At 32.6% G+C, this 22,410-nt stretch overlaps 4 protein-coding genes across 4 annotated transcripts; 2 read left to right on the forward strand and 2 right to left on the reverse strand.

Moving 5' to 3' along the window:
* Positions 1–918: 918 nt before the first annotated feature.
* LOC108323504 (protein OBERON 3) lies at positions 919–5,037 on the forward strand. The gene is made up of 2 exons (XM_017555982.2): positions 919–3,170; positions 4,214–5,037. The coding sequence occupies exons 1-2, from the start codon at positions 1,247–1,249 to the stop codon at positions 4,786–4,788; spliced, it is 2,499 nt and encodes an 832-aa protein (XP_017411471.1). The 5' UTR covers positions 919–1,246; the 3' UTR covers positions 4,789–5,037.
* A 4,819-nt stretch (positions 5,038–9,856) lies between these two features.
* Positions 9,857–10,940, reverse strand: LOC108318678 (peroxidase 5). Its single transcript, XM_017556286.2, has 2 exons — positions 10,714–10,940; positions 9,857–10,635 (listed from the first exon to the last, which is right to left on the reverse strand). Exons 1-2 carry the CDS (start codon positions 10,936–10,938, stop codon positions 9,868–9,870), a joined length of 993 nt encoding a protein of 330 aa, XP_017411775.1. The 5' UTR covers positions 10,939–10,940; the 3' UTR covers positions 9,857–9,867.
* A 2,756-nt stretch (positions 10,941–13,696) lies between these two features.
* LOC108318716 (probable ascorbate-specific transmembrane electron transporter 1) lies at positions 13,697–14,964 on the reverse strand. The gene is made up of 4 exons (XM_017556144.2): positions 14,682–14,964; positions 14,549–14,597; positions 14,227–14,426; positions 13,697–14,132 (listed from the first exon to the last, which is right to left on the reverse strand). The coding sequence occupies exons 1-4, from the start codon at positions 14,832–14,834 to the stop codon at positions 13,869–13,871; spliced, it is 666 nt and encodes a 221-aa protein (XP_017411633.2). The 5' UTR covers positions 14,835–14,964; the 3' UTR covers positions 13,697–13,868.
* A 2,563-nt stretch (positions 14,965–17,527) lies between these two features.
* Positions 17,528–18,762, forward strand: LOC108318731 (probable transmembrane ascorbate ferrireductase 3). Its single transcript, XM_017556304.2, has 4 exons — positions 17,528–17,678; positions 17,982–18,027; positions 18,108–18,307; positions 18,411–18,762. The coding sequence occupies exons 1-4, from the start codon at positions 17,562–17,564 to the stop codon at positions 18,681–18,683; spliced, it is 636 nt and encodes a 211-aa protein (XP_017411793.1). The 5' UTR covers positions 17,528–17,561; the 3' UTR covers positions 18,684–18,762.
* The last annotated feature ends 3,648 nt before the right edge of the window (positions 18,763–22,410 follow it).

Here is a 22,410-nt window from a genome sequence, read left to right on the forward strand (position 1 = left end):
AATTTATGTAACTAAAACGTCATAAAGAAAATAGTTTAAATTTAAGCTACATTAAGAAACTGCTTCGGATTATAATCCGTTTTGATCGGAGGAAAGAAGAACATTTTCACCGACTTTGACCTCAAAAAATCACTCTCAAAGACTGAATCAAAAAAACACTCTCAAAGACCGAGTCACTTTGCAGAGGGAATTCGAACGTTAAAACTTGGTCCAAAGTCTTGAACAAAAGGTGTGAAAAGGAAAGGGAACAAGAATATGATGAACACAGTGTAAAATTGCAAAAAAGACCATAACATGGATATGTACATATTCAGCCAAACTTTTTCTTTTTTGAAAAAAGAAAAAAAAATGACATTCAACCGAAACTAAAATTAGTCTGCCTATAATAATACCATATATACAACTTTTTTATATAATTTATCTAACTTATTTTATTTTTCATTTGTCAATAAACTATTTTAGTTTATAAAAAGTTTCCCTTTATTATTTTTTCTTTTTGTTTTTTGATATCATCTTCACATGAAGTCTTAAATTATATTTACACATTCCATTAAGTCACACTATCTTCTTAAAATCACTTTACAACTTTTACTTAAATACCATGTTTTTATAATATCTATACTTTAATAATTTCTTACTTGATTGTTAGTTCATAAATATATATTTTAAGATAATATATATGTAAATAAAATTTAAAAATAACAAATCATAAATAATTTAAAAAATATTTCTCTTTTAAATTTTTGTGGATTTGTCTAAACATATTGGTCAAGGTGGTATTAGCAAAAGAGTAAAGTGATGGTCAAAACCAGGACCACCATGGTTGCTTGCAATTCCATTTTCATCCTCCTGAAAGGGCTAAAAATGTAAATTAGCTTCTGCAATTGAAGCTGACCATTTCTCATTCTGGTCTGTATGCACAATTTTTCTGATCTGTATACCAAAAAATATATCAAGTTGCTCAGAAAATTTAAAGCAGTCTTTGAAATTCCTAATCATTTCAAAACCGAAACTGCACGCGTTGCAGAGCTGAGTTATCTGTCTCGTTTTGATTGAGAATCAAAACCGAGATTCAGAAAAAAAAAAAGAAAAATAAAGCACCCCCGATTCTCGGTTGTTTTTTCGGAACTATCCCTGTTTGTGTCTCGAACACAGTTTTGGTTTTGCTCTTTGTCTTCTCTCTCTTTCTGTTTGGGTCTTTGCCTTTTCTTTGTCTTTTGTTTTCCTGTTTGGCGTTCCGTCTGCCATGATTGGAGGCAAAGATCTTGTTCCCAATGGCGTGGACACCGAGGGAGAGAACTCAAGGAGCAAGGTGCAGCAGCATCAGCATCGTGATTTTTCTCAGGGCAAGGAACGCCCACAAGAGAAAAAGCAAAGTTACCCGGAGAAGAAGAAGGTTGGTGTTGATGAGTTTCAGTCACCACCCTCAAAGTTTGTCTCTTCCGGGTCGCAAGAGTTGACCCTCAGCTACCTCTGTGACAACCGAAAATTGAGTCTTGTCGAGAGAGAGGTTGACGGCAGAAGCTCGGTGAAGGGCAAAGAAGTTGTGGTTTATGGGAATTCAGATCAAGATCAAGACGAGTTAAGGTTTAAATCGTCTCTGGAAGAGGTGACAGCATTTAGTGCGCGACAATACTTCGACCAGGATTGTCTTCGGAGGAAGGTGGCTGTGGGGAACCAAAAGCAAGATCAGGATGAGAAATGGGTGGAGAGGGATTTCTTGAGTTTGAGTGAGTCAAGGGAGAATTCTTCGAAGAGATCCATTGATGAAGAGTGTGAGAGGGAGAGGAGTGGTGGCAGCAAGAAGCAGAAGCTTGAGACTCTCAGTCTCTCTCTTGCTTTGCCTGATGTGTCGCTCTCTCTCACAGCTTCAAACGCTTTGCAAAATGGTGACCAACTTGTTAAGCCAAAGCCTGGTATGCCATCCACAAGGCCCACAACTACTATCAATTCATGTTCAAATGATTACACTGCAGCTTCTATGTCTCAATCTTACTCTCACCCTTTCTCACACAACCCAAGTTGCTCAATCACCCGAAATTCAACCGACAATTTTGAGTATTCCCACAGCAAAGATGATCAAATTTGGCATTGTGGGGAGGGCACTAATGGGTCAGTTCATAGCAGGTTCAAGCCAATAGGAGATGGGGTTGCTTTGGCCAATTATTCCTTTATGCAAGGGAACAGTCACTATAAGGCTACTAGCTCGGATAACCAATCTTTTTTCCCTTCAGAATTGCCTGCAAGAGTGAGATTTGAAGCTCAGTCTGAGGGCTCCAGGGGAAAGAATTCTGAGAACATGAGAGGCTTGGAAGGTGTGGATGGTGGGAAGATGATGAAGTTTTCTAGATCAGAGAGAATTATAAGAGAAATTGTGTCTGAGTCTATCCCAACCATGGCTTTGCAATTTCAGGAGTTCACTGATGAAGTCACAACTTCAATTAAGGAACACCTGAAAGGTCTTATTGATACACCAGAGAAGAAAGGGGAATTGATGAACCTCCAGACTCGGCTTGGCCGAAGATCTGACATCACCAGAGAGACTCTTTCCAAGTGTCATAAAGTGCAGCTAGAGATTTTGACTGCTATCAAAATGGGGCTTGCGAGTTTCTTGTCTGGTAAGTTCCAAATCTTGGAGATGGTGGAGGTTTTCTTGTATATGAGATGTAGAAATGTGAACTGCAAGAGCTTGCTGCCCGTTGAAGACTGTGACTGCAAGATGTGCTCAGGAAATAAGGGGTTTTGCAGTTCTTGCATGTGTCCTGTTTGTATGAGCTTTGATTGTGCAAGTAATACTTGTAGTTGGGTTGGTTGTGATGTTTGTTCACACTGGTGTCATGCTACCTGTGCCATTCAGAAGAATCTAATCAAACCTGGGCCTATCTCGAAGGGTCCTTCTGGGACCTCTGAGATGCAGTTTCATTGTATTGGCTGTGGACATACTTCAGAAATGTATGGCTTTGTTAAAGAGGTCTTTGTGTATTGTGCCAAGGATTGGGGCCTAGAAACATTGATGAAGGAGCTTGACTGTGTGAGGAGGATTTTCCAGGGAAGCGAAGATCGCAAAGGGAAGGAATTGCATTTTAAGATGGATGATATGCTGTCAAAACTTCAAGCTAAACTGGTTTCTCCTTCGGATGCCTGCAACTTTATCATACAGTTTTTCAGCTGTAAGTCTATGAGCTTTGGTCTTTACTTTTCATATTCAATTTATCTCTTCATGTGTTTTATCAAAACAATTGTGTTATTTAAACACCTGCAGCATTTAAATGGGAATCATGAAGTATGAATATCATGATATTCTCCACGGATTAGTAAAATCAAATTGATTTTATTCAAATATTTGATGTGGTAGAGAAAAGCATTATGCTCTGATATATGAAGATTTTCTTTTTAATAGTAATTATGACAGATATTTAACAGTGAGGCCAGAGCCAGACATTTAACCTTTAAAATGATTTATCTTTCCATTTCTCATTCTTTTATAGCCACATCATGTTCTGTATAAAAATATCTACTTCAGAATTCAGATTCAGATTCTTCCATATGTTCAGTAACATCAAATCAGGCTTAGACCATGTCAAGTACTATAAAAGATTAGTGATGAAGCTGCAGCATTTGATGTGTAACCAACTGATTAAAGATTTTGGAATGACATCTGAGAGTTGAAGATTTAGGAATGACTTTGTACTTTCTAAATATTTGGTCCTGCTCAATTTCGTGTTCACTAATTGTTTGTCATAGGTTGCAGAAATAGAAACAAGGAATGTTCTTTCATCACCTTGGTGTCTACTGTTACATGATAATTATTTCTAGTCTTCTGGTGATTGGTTTTGGTGAATGATGAATAATGTTAAATTGACCACTCAGTTCTTATTAGATGAGTTTGCAAATTTGGTTGATGAAATTTTGTGATCATTATTAGGCACTGGCCACTTAATCAAGCAAAAAATGCTTCAGTTGGTTGGAATGTTGTATGCATGTACTTCCCTTTAAGGATGAAGTAGCTAAATCTTACAATTCATATTTCAATATGCATATTAGTCTGTGTTTTTCCATCAAACTAAATGCCTCACCTTCCACAATTGTGAATACTTTTTCAGCTTCATCTTAGATCTTTCTCAGTTTTTAATAACAAATGCCTGCTTGATTTGACTATATTTATACTGATGATTTTGATACCTAACTTTGAATTTTTTTTTCTGATAAACAGACACTGATGGCATGCCAGATTTTCCAGCTTCTGGTACATCCACAAAGGATTTGCCAAAATCTAAGGCTAACCTTACAGTAGACACAACAACATCTCTTTCACAATCTACTTCTCTAATTCCAAAATATCCTTATGACATGAGCTTCACAAGGTCAAATGATCTTCAACAGAAAGAGCTCAAAACCTCCCTCTTGAGTGAGCAGAAAAAGGAGTCTGATCTGCACCTTGAGGCTTTACTAAGGAAAGGAGGAGGGCTTGAAAGCTTGGAGAGCATCATACGGATAAAAGAGGCCGAAGCCGGAATGTTCCAGAGCAAGGCAGATGAGGCAAGGAGAGAGGCTGAGGGATTCCAGAAGATGATCAAGACAAAGGCTGCACAGATGGAAGAGGAGTATGCAGAAAGGCTTGGCAAGCTTTGCTTGCATGAGGCAGAGGAAAGGAGGAAGAAGAAATTTGAGGAACTCAATGTGTTGCAAAATTCGCACTATGATTACTTCAACATGAAAAGCAGAATGCAAGATGAGATTCATGGTTTGTTGAAGAGAATGGAAGCAACAAAGCAGCAATGGGTCTAATTCATGTACTTTGTTCTTGTTCTTGTTTAGTATTTTTCTCTCTGGAACACCCAGTAAAATGTGTTCAGCTTATTTATCCAGTGCCAATTTCTTTTCTGCTGTTTCTTCTTCAGAATAGATAACTTTCTATTGATAAATTGAAGAATCAAGTTTTGTATGCTTCATTGAGGGGCTTAAACCTGAATTTAGCCATGTTCTTCATTAGAGTTTGCAGTTCTTGTTTATAATGTTAAACAAAGAACTTGTGATTATTTTTCTTTACTAGACAATAATAGTTGCATACAGATTTTCCTTTTCTCTCTGATCTATATTTGTTTTTTCCTTTAAAATTTCTATTTAACTTCTATTTCGAATTTAGACATTCTTTGTTGTTGTTTTTTTATCTTGTTTTTCTGTTATGTTTTAAAATATATTTTAAAACAAAATAAAATAGAAGAATAGCATAAAAATCCAACGGAAAAATTTAAATTCTTTGTATTTCTTGAGGCTGTCTTTCTTTTATGTTTTTGGTGGTTTACTAATCACAGAAACCACAAGAAACTATTACGACTCTAAAAAAAGGGAGAAAAAGAAAATCTAAAATAGTTGGTAACCATGAGAGATAGAAAACCCTAATTGATAAGATTGAGTGTAGGACACGTAGCATATGGAGAAGGACAATAATGTTCCTAGAGAATAATTATTGTAGGACTTTTTGGTACACCATAGATGGATGAGGGCATGTTTTATCCTTCAATTTTTTATTTCTGAGTTGGATAAATTGACTTTAATCTAATACTTAGCATTTGTTGTGGCTAAGTCACTCCCAATTTCTCATTGCCAATTGCACATGAAGTCAACACTATAATCTTACAACCCAATCGATTTCACATCACGCTTCCGCTTTGTAATCATTACAATTTGGTTCAAAAGGATCAAATTATGTAGTTTTGTTATGTATATAAAAAAAAAATGAACTTTCTGAATTGACTCCTATGGAGGCTTGTGGGCCAGCCCACACAAGGATGAAAATGGAAAGAAGACTTTTAACTTCATAGACAACTTTTTCATCTCAAATTTGATCTCTTTAAAGAAAGCAAGGATGTATTACAAGTACAACTATATTAAAGAATTAAAAGAAAAAAAATTAAGGTTAAATATTTCTTATTTATTTTAAGCCTATAAAAAAGCATATTATGAAAAAAAAAATATATAGCACATAAGAAATAAAATTTAGATTAATAACATTGCAGTTTAATTATCGAACTTGTTCTTTATGAATGTGATTAATTTTAAGTAAGCAACAAAATATTTATAATGTAAATAGGGATGATAGTGCACTGGGTGAGGATGAATTTCGTATGTATAAAATTTTAGAGGTATCAAAACGGGTAATCCTTCAATCCGACCCAGTTCATCACGAATTGGTCACTTAGTGAGTCAATTCAGCCTGACTCACTTAATAGCAAGGTGAAAATATTCGAATCCGACTCGATCCATCACGGGTTGATGAGTTAAACGAGTTGACTCACTGACTCATTAAATTATAAATTTTTCTTAAAATAAAAAAAGATACAATTTTTTTAATTCAAATTTAAATAAATTTCATACTAAAATGATGGTAAACTCCAAAGACAATTAAAAAAAATACCATATCATTCAAGCGTAAATCAAAAACATGTAAAAAAGGCAAACAAATAAGTTTTTAATATTGATAATTTTTGTATCACTTGTCCATTTATAATATTAGAGTCTTGAATAGATAAATCTATAATATTTTTCTCTCATGAAACATCTTCTTCTTTATCACCTTCTACAAAATAATAATAAAAATGCTAACTAATAATATCAAAACATAAAATAATAAATAATTTAATTAAATTAGGTGGGTTTTGTCTCACCAGGAGTTCATCCTAGGTGAGTTGGGTTCTAAGTGAGCCGGGTTGAAAACTAACCCGCATAAAAAAATTATATTTTTTTCAAATCCAACATGGCTCAAACCCGTGGTGGGCCAGGTTGGCTCGCAGGTTATAACCCATTTTGACAACACTATAAAATTTGTTATCAGTGTCTATCGGATAATGAATATATTCACATTTATATTTGTACTAGTTTTATTTTTACTATTTTAATATTAATTAATTAATTTTTATAAAATAATTGTTAAGAAGTGAATTTTAAGTTTAATTCAACTCTACAAAATTAGCTTATAAGGTGAGATTTGCACTCACTTATATATTATAGAGTAATCTTATTTTTAAGGAAATGTGGGACTTCCACCCGCCTCACGCCGAGGTATATCACGAGCATGAGACTAGACATTAATGGTAAATAATTAATATGTCCAAGGTATATACATCTTAAGCACGAGACTAGACATTAATGGGTAATCCGATAGCGGCCCAATAATGGGTGAAACAATATGTCCAACAACACAAATCTCGCTATGATGGCTCTGATATCATGTTAAGAAATAGACTTTAAGCCTAACTCAATGCCACAAAATTGACTTGTAAGGTAAAATTTGCACTCACTTATATACTATAAATTAGCCTTATTTCTAAGGAGACGCGGGACTTCCAACAATAATAAAAAGTTATAATAAACAAAACAATATTATTAAGGTTTATCATTTCGGAGGTCCCTATTTGTGCATATTTGTGTCAATTAGGTCCTCATATTTTCAGAGAGCTCAATTAGGTCCTTTTTATGTAAAATTGAGTCAATTATGACCTTGCCGTTAATTGTTGTGGACTGTGTTAAATTTGTTGCCTGATAACATGCTGAGCAAGCATTAAATAAGTACGTGGAAAATTAAGAGATGATTATGTGGATTTATTTTAAGGATAGATTTATTTTAAATTTTAAATAAAATCACTGTTACTTCTCTCACTCTCTCTCCGGTGCCATGGAATCCAGTAGCCTCATCATCTTCATCAAATTTCACTCATCAATCACCGTACCCTCAAAATCCTACTTTTTCCATCTCTGTTTAATTATCTTTCCCCAATTTCCTTTTAGTCTACAAATTCTAAACTAACCATCCGAATCTCTACATCCACCATGAAAACCCTTGCCCCATCATAGCCTCACCATCTCATGGCATGTCACTTTATAAGTGGATGTCATTTTATAAACCGGTAACCGGTTTTGTGAGATTGAATTAGGTTTAAAGTTTATTTTTTATTATGATATAAGAATTATGATTAGAGTTTATCTATATTTACTGTTTGTTAGATATACTGTTGTATCGGATGGGTGCAGAAGAATTGTATTGAAGTATATGATGAGAGGGATCGGCTGTTCACAGCCCCATTGTCAAGGAATCACATGTTCAAAATTAATCTGAACAAAACAGTAGTTCAGTGCATGAAATTTGTACATATTAATAAGGAATACTGGTTATGGCACTACCGTTATAGCCATCTAAATTTCAGAAGCTTACATCTACTTGGTAGCAAAAGTACGGTGAGTGTATGATTGGCAAGAATCACCGAAAGGAGTTCAACAAAGCAACCATGCACATGGCCAAACAACCGCTTGGAGTGGTGTACTCGGAAGAGCTTGGAGGTAACAGGTACTTCTTGTGGATGAGCTTACCAGAAAAATATTGTTATACTTGTTAAAAGAAAAGAGAGAGGTCTTCTCATCTTTTTGGAAGTTTTGCAGGCTAGTTGAGAGACAATCTGAATGGAAGGTAAAGGTTCTTAGAACTGATGGGGTGAGTTTAACTCCAGAGAATTTGTTGAATTCTGTGCACACAAAGGCATAGAAAATGGGGTGACATCTCCTTACACACCTCAACATAATGGATTGGCTGAAAGAAGAAATAGAACATTGTTGAACATGACAAGGTGCATGTTAAGAGGGAAGAATTTGCCACACCATTTCTGGGGAGAAATTGTGTCAACTGCTGCTTATATTCTGAATCGCTGCCCAACAAAAAGGCTCCAGAACAGCACCCTTGAAGAAGCATGGACCGGAAATAAACCAATGGTGCATTATTTCCTGATATTTGGATCCTTGGCCTATATACACATTCCATAAGAATAGAGGAAGAATTTAGATGATAAGAGTGAGGCTCTTATACTCATTGGTTACCACCCAACAGGTGCATACATTTTATACAATCCAACAACAAATTATGTGATAATCAGTAGATATGTGCTGATTGATGAGATCGCCGAATGGATGTAGAAGGGTAAGGAAAGATCTCACATTCCTTGTGTGCTTGAGGATGCAGCGGTTGAGTCCAGAAGTGTTATAGGAGAAGGTGCAAAAGGGGTTAGGAGATCTCAGCGAGTGAAGTTTCCATCCACAAGGCTCATTAATTGTGGAGAGCTTACGCATCCGGTCTTCCTTGCAGACACAAAACCAATCTCTTGGAAACGGGCTATAGATGTAAGAGAATGGAAGAATGTTATGATGGAAGAATAGGATACTTGTTGAAGTATATGACTGCACCAGTGTGTTGGTGTTCGAAGAAACAAAGTGTAGTAGCTCTTTCTTCCTGTGAGACAGAAGCAGCATGCCAATGTTTATGGCTGGAATCTGTGTTGGAGGAGTTAATACTGGATTACAGGAAGCCGATTCAACCACTAGTAGACAATAAGTCTGCCATAGACTTATCCAAGAACCCAATATGCCATGGGAAAGCATATAAAGACAAAGTGTCACTTCTTCTTGCGGGATTAAGTTATGAAGAATAAGATTGAACTAGTATATTGCAGCACAGAGGACCAAATTGCGGACATCTTTACTAAGTCCTTGAGGCAATGCAGATTTGAAAAATTTAGAGGCATAGTGGGGTTGAAGTCTTTAGATAATTTTGATTGAGGGGGAGTGTTATTGTAAATCCAATTTATCCGTCAAAAAAAACTGTCTATTAATGAATTTTACAGAAAAAAATGTTGAGATGATTGTTCGGGAGATACTTAAAGAAAAAAATGATAATAACAAATAACATTACAATTGAATTTATGGACACAAGTCTTACAAAATTAATTAAAAGAAAGAAAAAATAAAGAACAACATTAAAAAAAATATGTATAAAAAGAATTGAACAAACGAAAGTGAGCGAGTGAGCTGTGGACGAGTGAATTAATTAACAAAGGTGCAATGCTTCCTGATCTCGCCGTTGGAGCCAGTGAGGACATCTATGGAACCCATTTGAACCATTGCCTTGGCAAACTTCTGAGACCAATTCGCAGGATCGTTGGCATTGCTGAGAACCATTTCCCTGGTGGATTGAGAGGTGAACAGCGTCTGATCCGATGTGAGCAAGCCTCGGTGGTCGATCAATCCATCGTAGTATTTGGTGTCCAAACGAATGGGAGTGGAAGGATCAAAAGACACGGTTGGGTCTGAGATGGAAGGTGGCGCAGGACACTTTGTTTTCAAGGTTTCAGCGTAGGAAGAGTCCATTGATGGGTCTTGCGGCAAGGTCTCATTGAAAGAGTACAACCGCTTAGAGAAGGAAGAACAATGCGACACACCAATGGAATGGGCTCCTGAAAGTGTCACCATTTCATCTGCAGACAAACCCTTTCGTGAAAACCTACTCACAAGCTCATCGGCGCTCAGGGTTGGTGCAGGCAGATTCTCCGCCGCTTCATCGGCCACGGAGACAAGACCGTCTCTGCGTCCTGTTGGAACGTCGTAGTTTATGCCACCCACTTTAAGAGCACTGTCTCTTGCTGCCAAGGCCAATATGTCTGCGCACGACACCGTTTGAGGACATGCAGCCTCCAACTGGGCCTTGGCGTCCTCAATGACCTCGAACCCACGCAAGCTTGGGTTGTTGGCAAAATGGTCTCTTTCTGCTGGGTTACCATGGGTAGATGCTAGCAACACGGAAGCATCGCAGCCCTGAAAAAATGCATAAATGAAATTGATGAGGGTGTTCTTTAATATGATGATAGTTGAGAGATGAGTGATTGATTTTACCCTGACAAAGCAGTCGTGGAAATGCATCCTTATGAGACCAGCTGCTATGCCTGAGTTTTCTGAAATGGCTTTGTTTACAGTACTTGTCACTATTTCCTCCGCAGATGGACACGTGGAGGCGTAGAACGCCACTTTGAGAGACGCTGAGGCCAATGAAGAAAGAGAAACTAGAATGAGAAGCAAAGTTGAAATGATTGGAAGGAAGCGGCGAGTGATAATATCCATTGTTGTGGGTTATTGCAAAAGATGATAATGATAAGGAGAAGCTAAGATGAAGAGTATTATTTATATGTTGTTTTGAAAGAAATGGTCATCAAAGTGTGTCTGCGGTTCAACTCTTTTCTTTTATTCTTCAGCCTCAGTCCACTGAGAATTTTTCTTGGTTTTGTGTCTGCTGCATCTATCTGCATGTCATGTGGCATTTAACTACTACAATTTTATCATAACTTTTCACATTTTTATAGTCAATTCTTCAAACTTTTTTGTTCTCTACAAGCCGCTCTGGCCGTAGACGGCTTCAAGAGGACTCCATTGGATAAATTAAGTATATAAATAAGAATCACATTTCTCACATTTTAAATAACATAACGCATCACCTTATTATTGTCATTATTTTATTTTTAATAAAAAAAACTCTCTTTTTTTTCATTAGTAACTAAAAGAAATACAGTTATAAACAACTAATATATTGCATAAAAAATAATACAGATGCAATTATATTAACGTTATAAGTTTTATTACGTTATTTTTAATATATCTAAAAGTATTTTGTTATTAAATTTACAACTTTTTATCTTTATATCTTTATTTACGGTATGTCCAAAAACAATTATAAAAAAATAAATGGTTTCGTACTTTTATATATTATTATAGAAATTAAATTTCATAAAAAAGTTTGTTAATTACTTGTTAAACTCAATTTTTTAAATACATATATTATTTAAATTTCTTAGGTGCTTAAATTTGGAATAAAATTATTAAATTTAAATAAGACAATTAAAATTTTTAAAATATTCAAGTATGGAATTATTTGTTTCTTATAAAGTCAACCGGATATCGTGCAAAGACTATATTTTCTTGAATGTCTCCAACATGCAATCTTTAAAGTCCTCGTTCTCGTCCTCCCCAATACTCAGTTCTTTGTAAGATGAATGAGGTTGTTCTTATAGAAGACACTCATCAAGTGAACTTCTCATATCAATAGCATTAAATGTGTAATTAATGAGAACATAAATAAAATACCTAATGATTATGCTATTTATAATATAATTCGTTACGTTTATAGGTCCTTATCTAGATAGGTCTAAGCTAGGGTCGAGTGACATATTTACTTTGTCTAAGTCATTGTTTGATCGTTATATTCAAGCTTTATTCAAGCTTGAATATATTCAAGCTTTGAATATATTCAAGCTTCATTCCAAATATAGATAAAATGAATCAATAAAAGTTGATGAAAGTTTTTGCAAAACATTTTGGGTAAACTTTGAGCATGTAGTTACAAGAGCATATATACCCATATCCTGCACATTTTGTCTCTTCTAACTTTGAGCATTTTTTCAATTTCTTCAGTACAAATCATAAGTTAGGTATACACATTCATTACCTTCCTTTCGATAAGGCAAGTAATTCAGATTGAGCTTTATATCCATTGAAACAAAGAATGTGTTTGATGTAAAGAATTTTATATGCATTTACTTATTAATGTGAATATATTGTGTTTCTTAACTCTTTTCTATTAGCTTATCTTATACGTGTAGTTTGTATTGCAACTAATAGTATGACGTATTTCATAAATGATTTTATACTTTAAGATGACCTTTTTAAAACAGATTGGCATCAACAATTTATAATAAACTCATGTTAACAATTCTGCTAATTAGCTACAAATGTTTATTGTTTTATTTCTATAAAATTTTTATGACTTATTTATTTATAATATTTTTGTATTAATGTTTAAAAGCTAATTATATAATAATACATACTTTAAAAATCATATTGAAAATCATGAAGCCGTCACAATAATGTATTGAGGATAAAAAGGAGAAGGAAATAAACATATTATCACTAGTACAAAAATCACGTACAATGTCGAATATTTTGGGCTTTTAATGGCGAATTCGCGAACGACGTCATATCAGGAGACGTTAAATTGACGTAAAATTTTAAAAAATTCGACATTACGTCGAATTTTGTCAATATACGACGTTAACGTCGAATTTTGTCAATATTCGATGTTAATCAATTTTTTTTATTAATTGTGATCCTTTTTAATAACTCTACTAGATCTGAAAAGCAGAAAAACAATAAATTTCAAGTTTTTGATATTTTATAAAGCATGAACTTTTATTAACAACAAACAACAATAACCAACAACAAACAAGTTCAACCAAACAACAACGACAAACAAGTTCAACCAAACAACAACCATAAACAACTTTAAAAAAAAACAACAAACAAGTTCAACAAATAAGTTCTTCAAAACGAAAACGAAAAACTAACCTTCAAAAGGTGGGTTCATCGGAATAAAGTGTCGTCACCCGTGAGAGAGAAAATAATCGGTTAAAACAAACGAAAATCATACATAAAGTAGTTAATTAACATGCATTTGTATCAAATGAAAGAAAGATTACCTGTGATGGTCGTCAAACTTCGTTCGAGAAAAGTTTGAGAAGAGGAGAGGGTCTCGCGCGCTAAGATAAAGTGAATGAATTTTCAATCTCCCGCTCAAATTTTTATTGAATTCACTAACCTTTTAACGTCTAACGCTAGGACATTCGACGTTTTATATCATTTTACGTCGAATTACAATTATAAACGACGTTTAATAATTGCATTTATTTACAAAAATGTCACCGGTCATTTTTAACGTTGACTATTTAGTGGTTCGACGTTAAACGCGTGACGTTATACGTTGTTTTTGCACTAGTGTGTCATAAGTTGGAACGAAAAAGTATTAAAAAAATACTTCATTATAAAAAAGTGATACTACAAAAGTAAACCCTTAAATTCTTCCTTCTAAAATGTTTTTGGTACATCACTTTGGATTTTGTCTACTAATACCATAAGGGATGGAAGTGTGAAATGGAATATTGAATTGTGGAGTTTGCTTAAGTATTTGGATTTACAATGTGGATTTATTGGTGCAAGGAAGTAGCTTAGGAATAATTTGTTGGGAGAGTGACAGAGAGAGCAACAAAGAAAGCATAAAGGAAGAGTAAGAGAGCAGTGAAATTGACTATGAGAGCCTCTTGGCTGCGAAAAAGGTGTAAAAACTGGAAATATTGAAGCAAACCAGTCTCGGCTGTGCCAACTGCAAGAAGGAATATGGCCATGCCCATAAACCTGTGCCATGGCAGAAGGGAAGCTCTAGTAGACATTTCTGCACCAGGGAAGAAATAAGAGAAGAAACCTATGATATACTGAAAAGGAAAAATTATCATCAGAAAACTATCACATGATCTAAAGATAGAAACGAAAATAGGGCAAATCCATCAACGGATTAACTAGGTATACCTGTAAACCAAATAGGCATATTGCTGACATGCCTAGCCAAGAGTGTAATGTATACATATCAGGAAGACCAACTTCTTTCTTTGATTTGAAAACTGCAGTGATCCCTAAAACTCCAGCCACCATAGCTACCAGATGCAATAGAAGGTGAACCACTTTCACTGACCTGCTTTTTTTAGCCGCAGACTTGTATATCATGATAGCTGTTGCAAGTAATGTTGTTGTGTAAATTACAAATGGAGACACTTTAACAATCAGAAAATTGGCTTAATATTATGATGACAGAAAAGTGATGCGAATTTGGCAAGAATAGAAATTTGGTGACCTTCTCCACCAACTAAAATGAATCCAATGACCATTAGAAGTGGATGGAGCTGCATATAAAAGCAAAGAATAGATGTTATAGAAGCCAGATCACACAAGAACATCATCAATTAAATGGTTCATGGACAACTCACATTGAAAATCTTGGTTGGGTTGGAAGAGCTGAAGAAGGCAACACCTTCTCGGAAGTGTAGCAACCAAACTAATAAAAGGGTTGTTATTGCTATGAACAACAAATGAGCAACTATGGTAATTGAAGCTGCTCGAACTTGGAACCCACGACCCATTGTTTTCTTCAATTTTTCAGATTCGTATTTGATTTCAAATGGGTCTAAGAGACTAATAATTAGGGCATCTCTGCAATGGCTATGTATAAATAAAGCGATGAAAGAATCAAAGTATAGACATATATTTGCATGAGGATGCTAACAAAAACGAATATGGAAACGGTTTGGCCGGCAACGACAAATGCCACCTTAATCTTTTGTGGTTTGTAATTATATCAATGAAAGCTAGTTGTTTATAATTTTAGATATTTAATATTCATTAAGGGTTAGATGTAAGAATTTGTCTATAGGTAAAATGAAATATTTACTCTGTTACTTATTACTATGGTTAAAAATGGGAGAGCAGGTCAAAAAGAAAATTGTGGTTATTGTTAATTTGGTTCAAAATCTTATTTAAAATTAATTAAGTTTGAAACAATTCATAAATAGTTCGAAAAAATAATTAAATTTTAAATAATTGATAAATTGTGGTTATTGTTAATTTAACTCAAATTATGATAGATAATACTTTAGAAAACGATAATTTATTATAATAGATTATAGTCTATATTTAAATCACTTAGAAATTTAGTTATGTTTTATAAATTTTTATCTATATGTTCAACGATTCAACATTATATAATAATATAAAAATTTATATATATATATATATATATATATATATATATATATATATATAACAACTTCAATGTTTACTAAAATAGTAACCAACAAAATAGAAAGCTAAGGTTAACCTTAAGTTGTTTATCAATAAACATGAAATTAATTCTTAACAAATTAGTTTTTATAAAAACTATACAAAAGATTTAGTAAAATAAGAATAATAAAAAAGATAAAGATAAATAAAATATTAAATAACTAAATAACAAAAAATAGAAAGAAATAAATTTATTAAAGGATTTGAAAAGATAAAAGCAATGATAAAGAAAATAGATTGATTTCACTCTTTTTTTAAAGAATTATCATTCGTTATCTAAAGATTATTGTTCAATTAATTATTGTCTTAGATTTTTAAATTAATCAATGTAAATTCTCAATTAATTTATTGACGTTCTTACTGTTAACCAAAGTACATTTTAAATTAAAAGTAAGAACTTTGTAGATTAAGCATGGTAAATTTAATCAAAGTAGATCCTCAATTAAATATTACTATACTTAATGATGTTTATTCTTTTACCTCTTATATCAAGTAAAATACTAATTAATCAAAGTACATTATTGATCAAAATATATTCTTAATTATTGACAAAAACACATTCACTCACATGAGCATATAACAACTCAGCGTGACAATACCCTAGTATAGAAGTAAGAGCAAATAACATTCCAATACCATAGTACATGAGTTATCCATTACCCTAAGTCCAAACTGAGACTAATGGCTCACTTATTTACCTTCTCAAAACTCTCAACATATATAGGTCGATAGCCCGCTAATCATAAAGTTGGTACTCTTCTCAATCCACGTATGAGCTTGACCGAAATATAGATAATTTTTTAAAATGAAAATAGAATAAAAAATGATGATCGAAATGGCTTAGGGTTATAAGAATTTTTGGATAAAATAATAGCTAGATTAATAATTTGAAAATAGTAAGAGATATAAAAAATATTAAGAAAAAGTTTGTCTGAAATATTTCAAATCTAGAATTACTTGTGTAACAAATGTGTTTTTACCAGGAATGTAGAGTACGGTCTTCAAATAGGTGGTAAAATGTGATTGGATTGGAGAATCTGACATATGCTTCTCAAAGTTAAAAGGTGAAAAAAGATTATCCGCAAAAAACTCTCTCACCTTCAAGTTAGTAAGAAAATTTGGATCTTAATACTATGTATATTTATAGGATTTCTAGACCTTATGTCTTTATGTGATTTAAATAGGCAATATCTTCTATTATATATATATATATATATATATATATGACATTAATAAACAATGACTATTAAAAGATATAATAAAATTATCCAGATTTAGTAATGGTTTACACAACTTAGCACATTTGGGATGAATATTACAAATGCAAAATAGAGCTTGTTATTTAAATTTATATTTTTTTTAATCAGATAGATTATTTTTATTTAGCATATAAAAGAGGAAAAGAAATTGAGAATGTAGTTTTACATCTCGAACTCATGCATTAAACAAAATGAAAAAAAAAAGGAAAGAAACCATCGCAAAATAAAATGAAAAACACCAGTGAGTGTTGATAAAAACAAAAGCAACTTGGAATGAATTATTTTATAACATGAGACTATTAGACAAAACAATTCAAAATCCTTACAATTACTCAAAACATACGAACAAATATCGGAAACCCTGTTATCTGATATTCGAAGGTGAACTAAGAAAATCCAACAACGTGAAACACCAATTAACTTTTTTCTGAAGGAGTAAGTTCCATATTGTCATTTCTTTTCTTTGCTTCCATGGTATAACTATTTCGTTTTAATAATATAACTATTTAAAAAGTAAAAAAAAATTCCAATCCAACGGTGTGGCTTGGATTCGTGTTTATAATATACCAATTAAGAAGTAAGAACATATGCCTATAGTATGCAACATAAAGAAGATGCTTGCTAAATTCCCAAGTCTCTTTGTTCCAAATTCCTAAACTAAGAACACAAGCAATGCTTCCTCTTCTTGCTCTTGGTTTTATAACAAAAACTCAGGAAATTCTATATAAGAATGAGGCACACTATAACAACATAACAGTGTGAGAGGAAAAGATGAGTTATTTGGCACACTTGTTTGGCATCATAGCCTTCATCCTCTTGCTCATCTGGTTGTTGCATTATCGTGAAGGAATTGAGTATGATTCAAACAATAAATTACGTGTCTTCAATGTAATATGGCTTCCTCTCTATCCCATTTACCATTTTCGATATCATAATTAGGTTAAATTATTTGGTGGGTCTTTCATAATTTTAGTTATAATTTGAAATTTTGTTTATTTCCGTTGAATTTATTAGGTTTTAACTATTAAAAATTCGAAATAAATTAGAAGTTTTACTGAATAAAAATGAACAATATATGAGTATAAGAATTCATAGTTTTTTTTTTTAATTTAGAAATAATGTCTTAATTTCTTATATAAATTTCTTCATGAATTTTTAGTCTGGAATCTTCCATTTATCACATATATGCAGGTTCACCCATTTCTGATGTACGGCTTCATCTTTCTTGCTGGTGAAGGTATCTCCAAATCAAGAACTTGAACATTATTATCTAATAGTAAAATTGTTCTTGATGTTGATTGATTGAATTGAATACAGCTATTTTGGCATTCCAAACCATACCAAGTGAAAGGAAAACAAGAAAGTTTGTTCATATGACACTGCATTTGGTTGCCCTAGTTCTTGGCATTATTGGGTTAAGTGCTGTTTTCAAGTTCCATGATATGCTTCATATTCCAAACCTTTATAGCCTCCATTCATGGATTGGCATTGCCACCTTTTGCTTGTTTGGACTCCAGGTAAGTTTAACACCAATCACACATATATATTATATATATTCTGAAAATTTGAGAGGAGTTGGATGATGAAAATTGAGTGTGGATGCTTAATGATTGTTTGCAGTGGGTTTTTGGTTTGGTTGTGTTCATGCTTCAAGCAGCATCAGGCCCAACAAGAGCAAAGGTGCTTCCATGGCACAAAGTTGGTGGAAGAGCACTCATGTTCATGGCAGTGTGTGCTGCTGAAACAGGGTTGATGGAGAAGACCAGTTTCTTAACTAATTTAGGAGTGCTGAAGCCTCATCACCGTGAATCCAATCTCATCAACTTCACTGGTCTTGCCATTCTCTTGTTTGGAGTTTTTGTTAACTTTTCTGTTGGATTCTTACACCATTAATCATTAAATTGTATTCATCAACTATCATTTTTATCTTTCTTAATTATTCTTTACTGATTTTGTAATAAAATAAATTGTTTCATTAGTAGAATGGTTTGCATTAACTTCACTTAATTGCATTTTTATTATTTAAAAAATGTTATTGTTTGTTACAGGAACTAAATATGTTTTTTTGTTCATTAATGTAAAAATCAAAATTAATTTCTCTAAAACATTTTGACCTAATTTAGTCTCCTAATTTTAAAAATGTATCGATATTTAAGTTTATTGGACGTTTCAAACATGTTTCTTAACTAATATTGAAGTAAAAGTACACTAAACGATATAAACAACTCAAATCTTATCATGAAACACGTCTGATAAATTAAATAAATTTAACAAATTTTGGTTAAAATAACTAAATCAACACATTTTTAAAGTTGAGGATTAAATTGGACAAAAGTTTTGAAAATGGACTAATTTTAATTTTCACATTAAGGGACCAAAAACATATTTTACTTGATAAAGTACAAAGGCAACTAAGAAAGTCAACCCTGTAGATGTAACTTCAACTATATCAAGTAATGGCAACCAATATTTGTTGCTTTTGTATGTCGTATCCAACAACAAAACAACTTTAAATGCATTCTACAATTTAACTGCATTAGAATGTGTCCGAAATAGGTCACTTACCAACTCAAGTTTGTTGACACATCTACTCCAATAGATGTATTTATCACGATTCAACATCATCATCAGCTCTTGCAATTTAGTTCTCAACCCTCTCAATGATTTTTTGTATATATATCTTGCATTATATATTTGTTTGATTGTTGTCACATTATAATCATTATTTTCTTTCAGAATCAGTAGAATATTTACTGGATTCATTTTACTCTTAAGCATATCAATAAGTAATTATTGTTCAATGGGATTTAACCTTCCAGCAAAAGGGTGACCTATAAACTTTGTGTCAAATCATGGTTATGATATCCACATATAACTATTAAGACAAGATTGTCTAAGCAAATCTTGTTTTGAAGTTTAACAAAAGTGTCTTACGAAATAGTGTTTATAAAATAAATGTCTAAGAAAAATACAATAAATATTATATATAAAAAGATATCCTAAACGCTAAATGTTACTCAAACATACTATGCCTAAATGTTGATTCATGTACAATGCCTAAACGCTTAAGAACATACTTTATTGTATGTTGTGTTGTATTCTCTTAGGCTATGTATATCAATATGGAACAAAGCTTTATTCAAAATTTTTGCATTGAAACAGAAGAACGTTAAGAGATAGGAAGACATTATGGAAATGTTTCCTCAATGCCTTTGATTTAACGTATCCATACAAGCAGTTGCCTTTGTAAGAACCAACATAACATTTAGCTTCGTACAAAAAGGCTACTCACCTATGCTAAAGTCAATGCTCTGTATTTTGTGAATTTCCTCCCTTCCCCCCTTTCCCATTTTCTAAAGTTTACCTGTGTTTCAATAACCTTCAATTCAAAAGGACACTTACATTTTCTTGTGTCGTAAATAGTCGATTGAGGTTTATATTTTCTTTATTGACCACCCGTTTCACATCCTAATAACAAGACAAACTTCTTTATCCTAGGTTGACTAATAACTTGATTAGATCTTATAATTACGAAAATAAACCCAAGATAAAAAGCAATCCCTCTAATCTACTCAATTAAGTCATCACGTGTGAGAAAAATCTTATCAGTTGTAAAATTATTTATATTATCTCTCTCACAATTCATTGATGAAAGAAGAGAAATCTAACACGAAAATCTAATTTACTTATAATTTTTCATCTTACAGTATAATCACCTATAGCATAACATGACCCCCATTGAATGTCTCACTTCTTCAATAATAATATTGATAATAATATATTATTCAAAAAAAAGTTCTGCAAATTAAAAAGAAAAAAGAAAAAAACTTAAAAAAGATACAGGATTTTGAAATATGGTCAAGATAGTAATCGAATTTTAAAATCTAATTAATGACTTAATCGAATTTCAAAAATAGATTAAAGTCTTAAACCAAATTTTAAGATGCGAGGTAAGCAATAATTAGTGATTACTTAATTTTTTTTAAAAATAATTTTACCAAAGGCTAGAATGGTTCACTTGGAGGTGCATGGAGAAGCACCCATGTAATAGCTAGCTTTTCTTTCAAGTCTTGCGCATGATTTTGACTGAGGGATAATGTTGGGATTTCCAACTGAGGGATGCAGGAAAACAAAGGGGTGCAAGACAAAATGCCCTCTGGGCTAATTCTTTCTGCATCCATACACACTATTGCTTCTTGAACCCAATAATTATTACATGTACCACCACAATAATATATATGAAGACTCAACAATTATTCACCACTCCACCGCACCATCTGCTCATGTCGTTACTGTCTTTTCCATCGTCACTAGAGCTGCAGAAGAGGAAGAAGAAAAAGTGAAGAATACAGTAAAACAAAAGAAAAAAAATGTGGAAAAATACTCATTTTACAAAGCTCTTTTTTAAATATATTTCATGTGTTGTAGAAATTTTTTTAAGACCATATTTTATGTAGACATATTCCAATTAACTTATTCCACAAGATTATATATGTTGTGAAATTCTTATTCCGAAAAACCTGTTTCAAAATACATTTTAAAACTTTTATTTCGAAAATCTCTTTTTCGAAAACTCTTTCTAGAAATCTTATTCCAGGAATTTCAAAAAAATTGTTCCAAAACATGTATTCCAGAAGCCATTTTTTCAGAAAGTAAAATGACAATTTTGATCATTTGGAGGGTGCGCAGAGAGATGTAGGAAGTAAAAGTCCAATAAAATTTATATAATTATATAATATTTTTATTTTTATTTGACGTTGAAAAAATATATTTTTGTACACTAAATTCTTAATAATGTCTATCTTTTATAGAAAGTCATTTAATAAATATGAGTTTTTACGCCTGTTATCCAATAAAGATAAAGATAAAACAAACATTTTATACTTAGGAAGAAAAAGGAAGTAAGTATAAGTTTTTATTTAAGAAAAATAAATAAACATAATCAATACTCAAAGAAAAACAATAAGAAAAAAAAAAGGTAAAAATAATTTTGCCATAAGAAGTGGCCTAGGTATAGCATAGAGCAGTGAATATGTTTGATCATTTTTGGGACCTGAAAAGAGGAAAGAAAATAACTTTTGAAAAGGTTTAGGAATGAACTCCAGAGCAAAAGTTAAGGCATTAAAATATTGTCGATTAGGGCACTGGTCCATGGGATAATGAAGTGCATATAATTATGGCAGATAAGAAAACCTCAAAAACTTGAAACAAAAATAAAACTATGACACTTTTGAAATGGTGAGGATGATGAATGATTGTCCATTTCAAACTATGAATAGTGGAAGGTGAAGGACCACACTCACAATGTTGCTTTCTATCATTCTTGTAATTTTCTTTTTGGTCAATAACTTTTTATAGGCATCGATTAATTATGAGACTAACCTCAAGATAAAGGTGTTAGGTTACTCATTAGGTTAATCACTCTTTAAACTGGTAATACCAAGATTTAGATCTCTATCTTTTTATTTTTACAGTTTAAATCCGCCTTATAACATAAAAAATATATATTAACAAAGTTTGAAACATATTACATATTATTACATTTAAGCTAATAACCACTTTTGAATCAACCAAGTAACTTTCCAAAATTTGAAACATATTACATAAATAAATAAAAACT

Source organism: Vigna angularis, chromosome 10 (assembly GCF_016808095.1).
Source record: "Vigna angularis cultivar LongXiaoDou No.4 chromosome 10, ASM1680809v1, whole genome shotgun sequence".
Lineage (NCBI taxonomy): Eukaryota > Viridiplantae > Streptophyta > Magnoliopsida > Fabales > Fabaceae > Vigna > Vigna angularis.

What these genes read in the sequence shown, in the direction of transcription:
- LOC108323504 (XM_017555982.2), top strand. Translation starts at nt 1,247, where the DNA reads ATGATTGGAGGCAAAGATCTTGTTCCCAATGGCGTGGACACCGAGGGA. An exon ending in TATCATACAGTTTTTCAGCT is followed by an intron (nt 3,171 to 4,213) that starts GTAAGTCTATGA and finishes TCTGATAAACAG; the next exon opens with ACACTGATGGCATGCCAGAT.
- LOC108318678 (XM_017556286.2), bottom strand. Translation starts at nt 10,938, where the DNA reads ATGGATATTATCACTCGCCGCTTCCTTCCAATCATTTCAACTTTGCTT. An exon ending in TCCACGACTGCTTTGTCAGG is followed by an intron (nt 10,636 to 10,713) that starts GTAAAATCAATC and finishes GCATTTTTTCAG; the next exon opens with GGCTGCGATGCTTCCGTGTT.
- LOC108318716 (XM_017556144.2), bottom strand. Translation starts at nt 14,834, where the DNA reads ATGGGTCGTGGGTTCCAAGTTCGAGCAGCTTCAATTACCATAGTTGCT. An exon ending in ACCCAACCAAGATTTTCAAT is followed by an intron (nt 14,598 to 14,681) that starts GTGAGTTGTCCA and finishes TTTTATATGCAG; the next exon opens with CTCCATCCACTTCTAATGGT. An exon ending in CATTTTAGTTGGTGGAGAAG is followed by an intron (nt 14,427 to 14,548) that starts GTCACCAAATTT and finishes TACTTGCAACAG; the next exon opens with CTATCATGATATACAAGTCT.
- LOC108318731 (XM_017556304.2), top strand. Translation starts at nt 17,562, where the DNA reads ATGAGTTATTTGGCACACTTGTTTGGCATCATAGCCTTCATCCTCTTG. An exon ending in ATAAATTACGTGTCTTCAAT is followed by an intron (nt 17,679 to 17,981) that starts GTAATATGGCTT and finishes ACATATATGCAG; the next exon opens with GTTCACCCATTTCTGATGTA. An exon ending in TTTGCTTGTTTGGACTCCAG is followed by an intron (nt 18,308 to 18,410) that starts GTAAGTTTAACA and finishes GATTGTTTGCAG; the next exon opens with TGGGTTTTTGGTTTGGTTGT.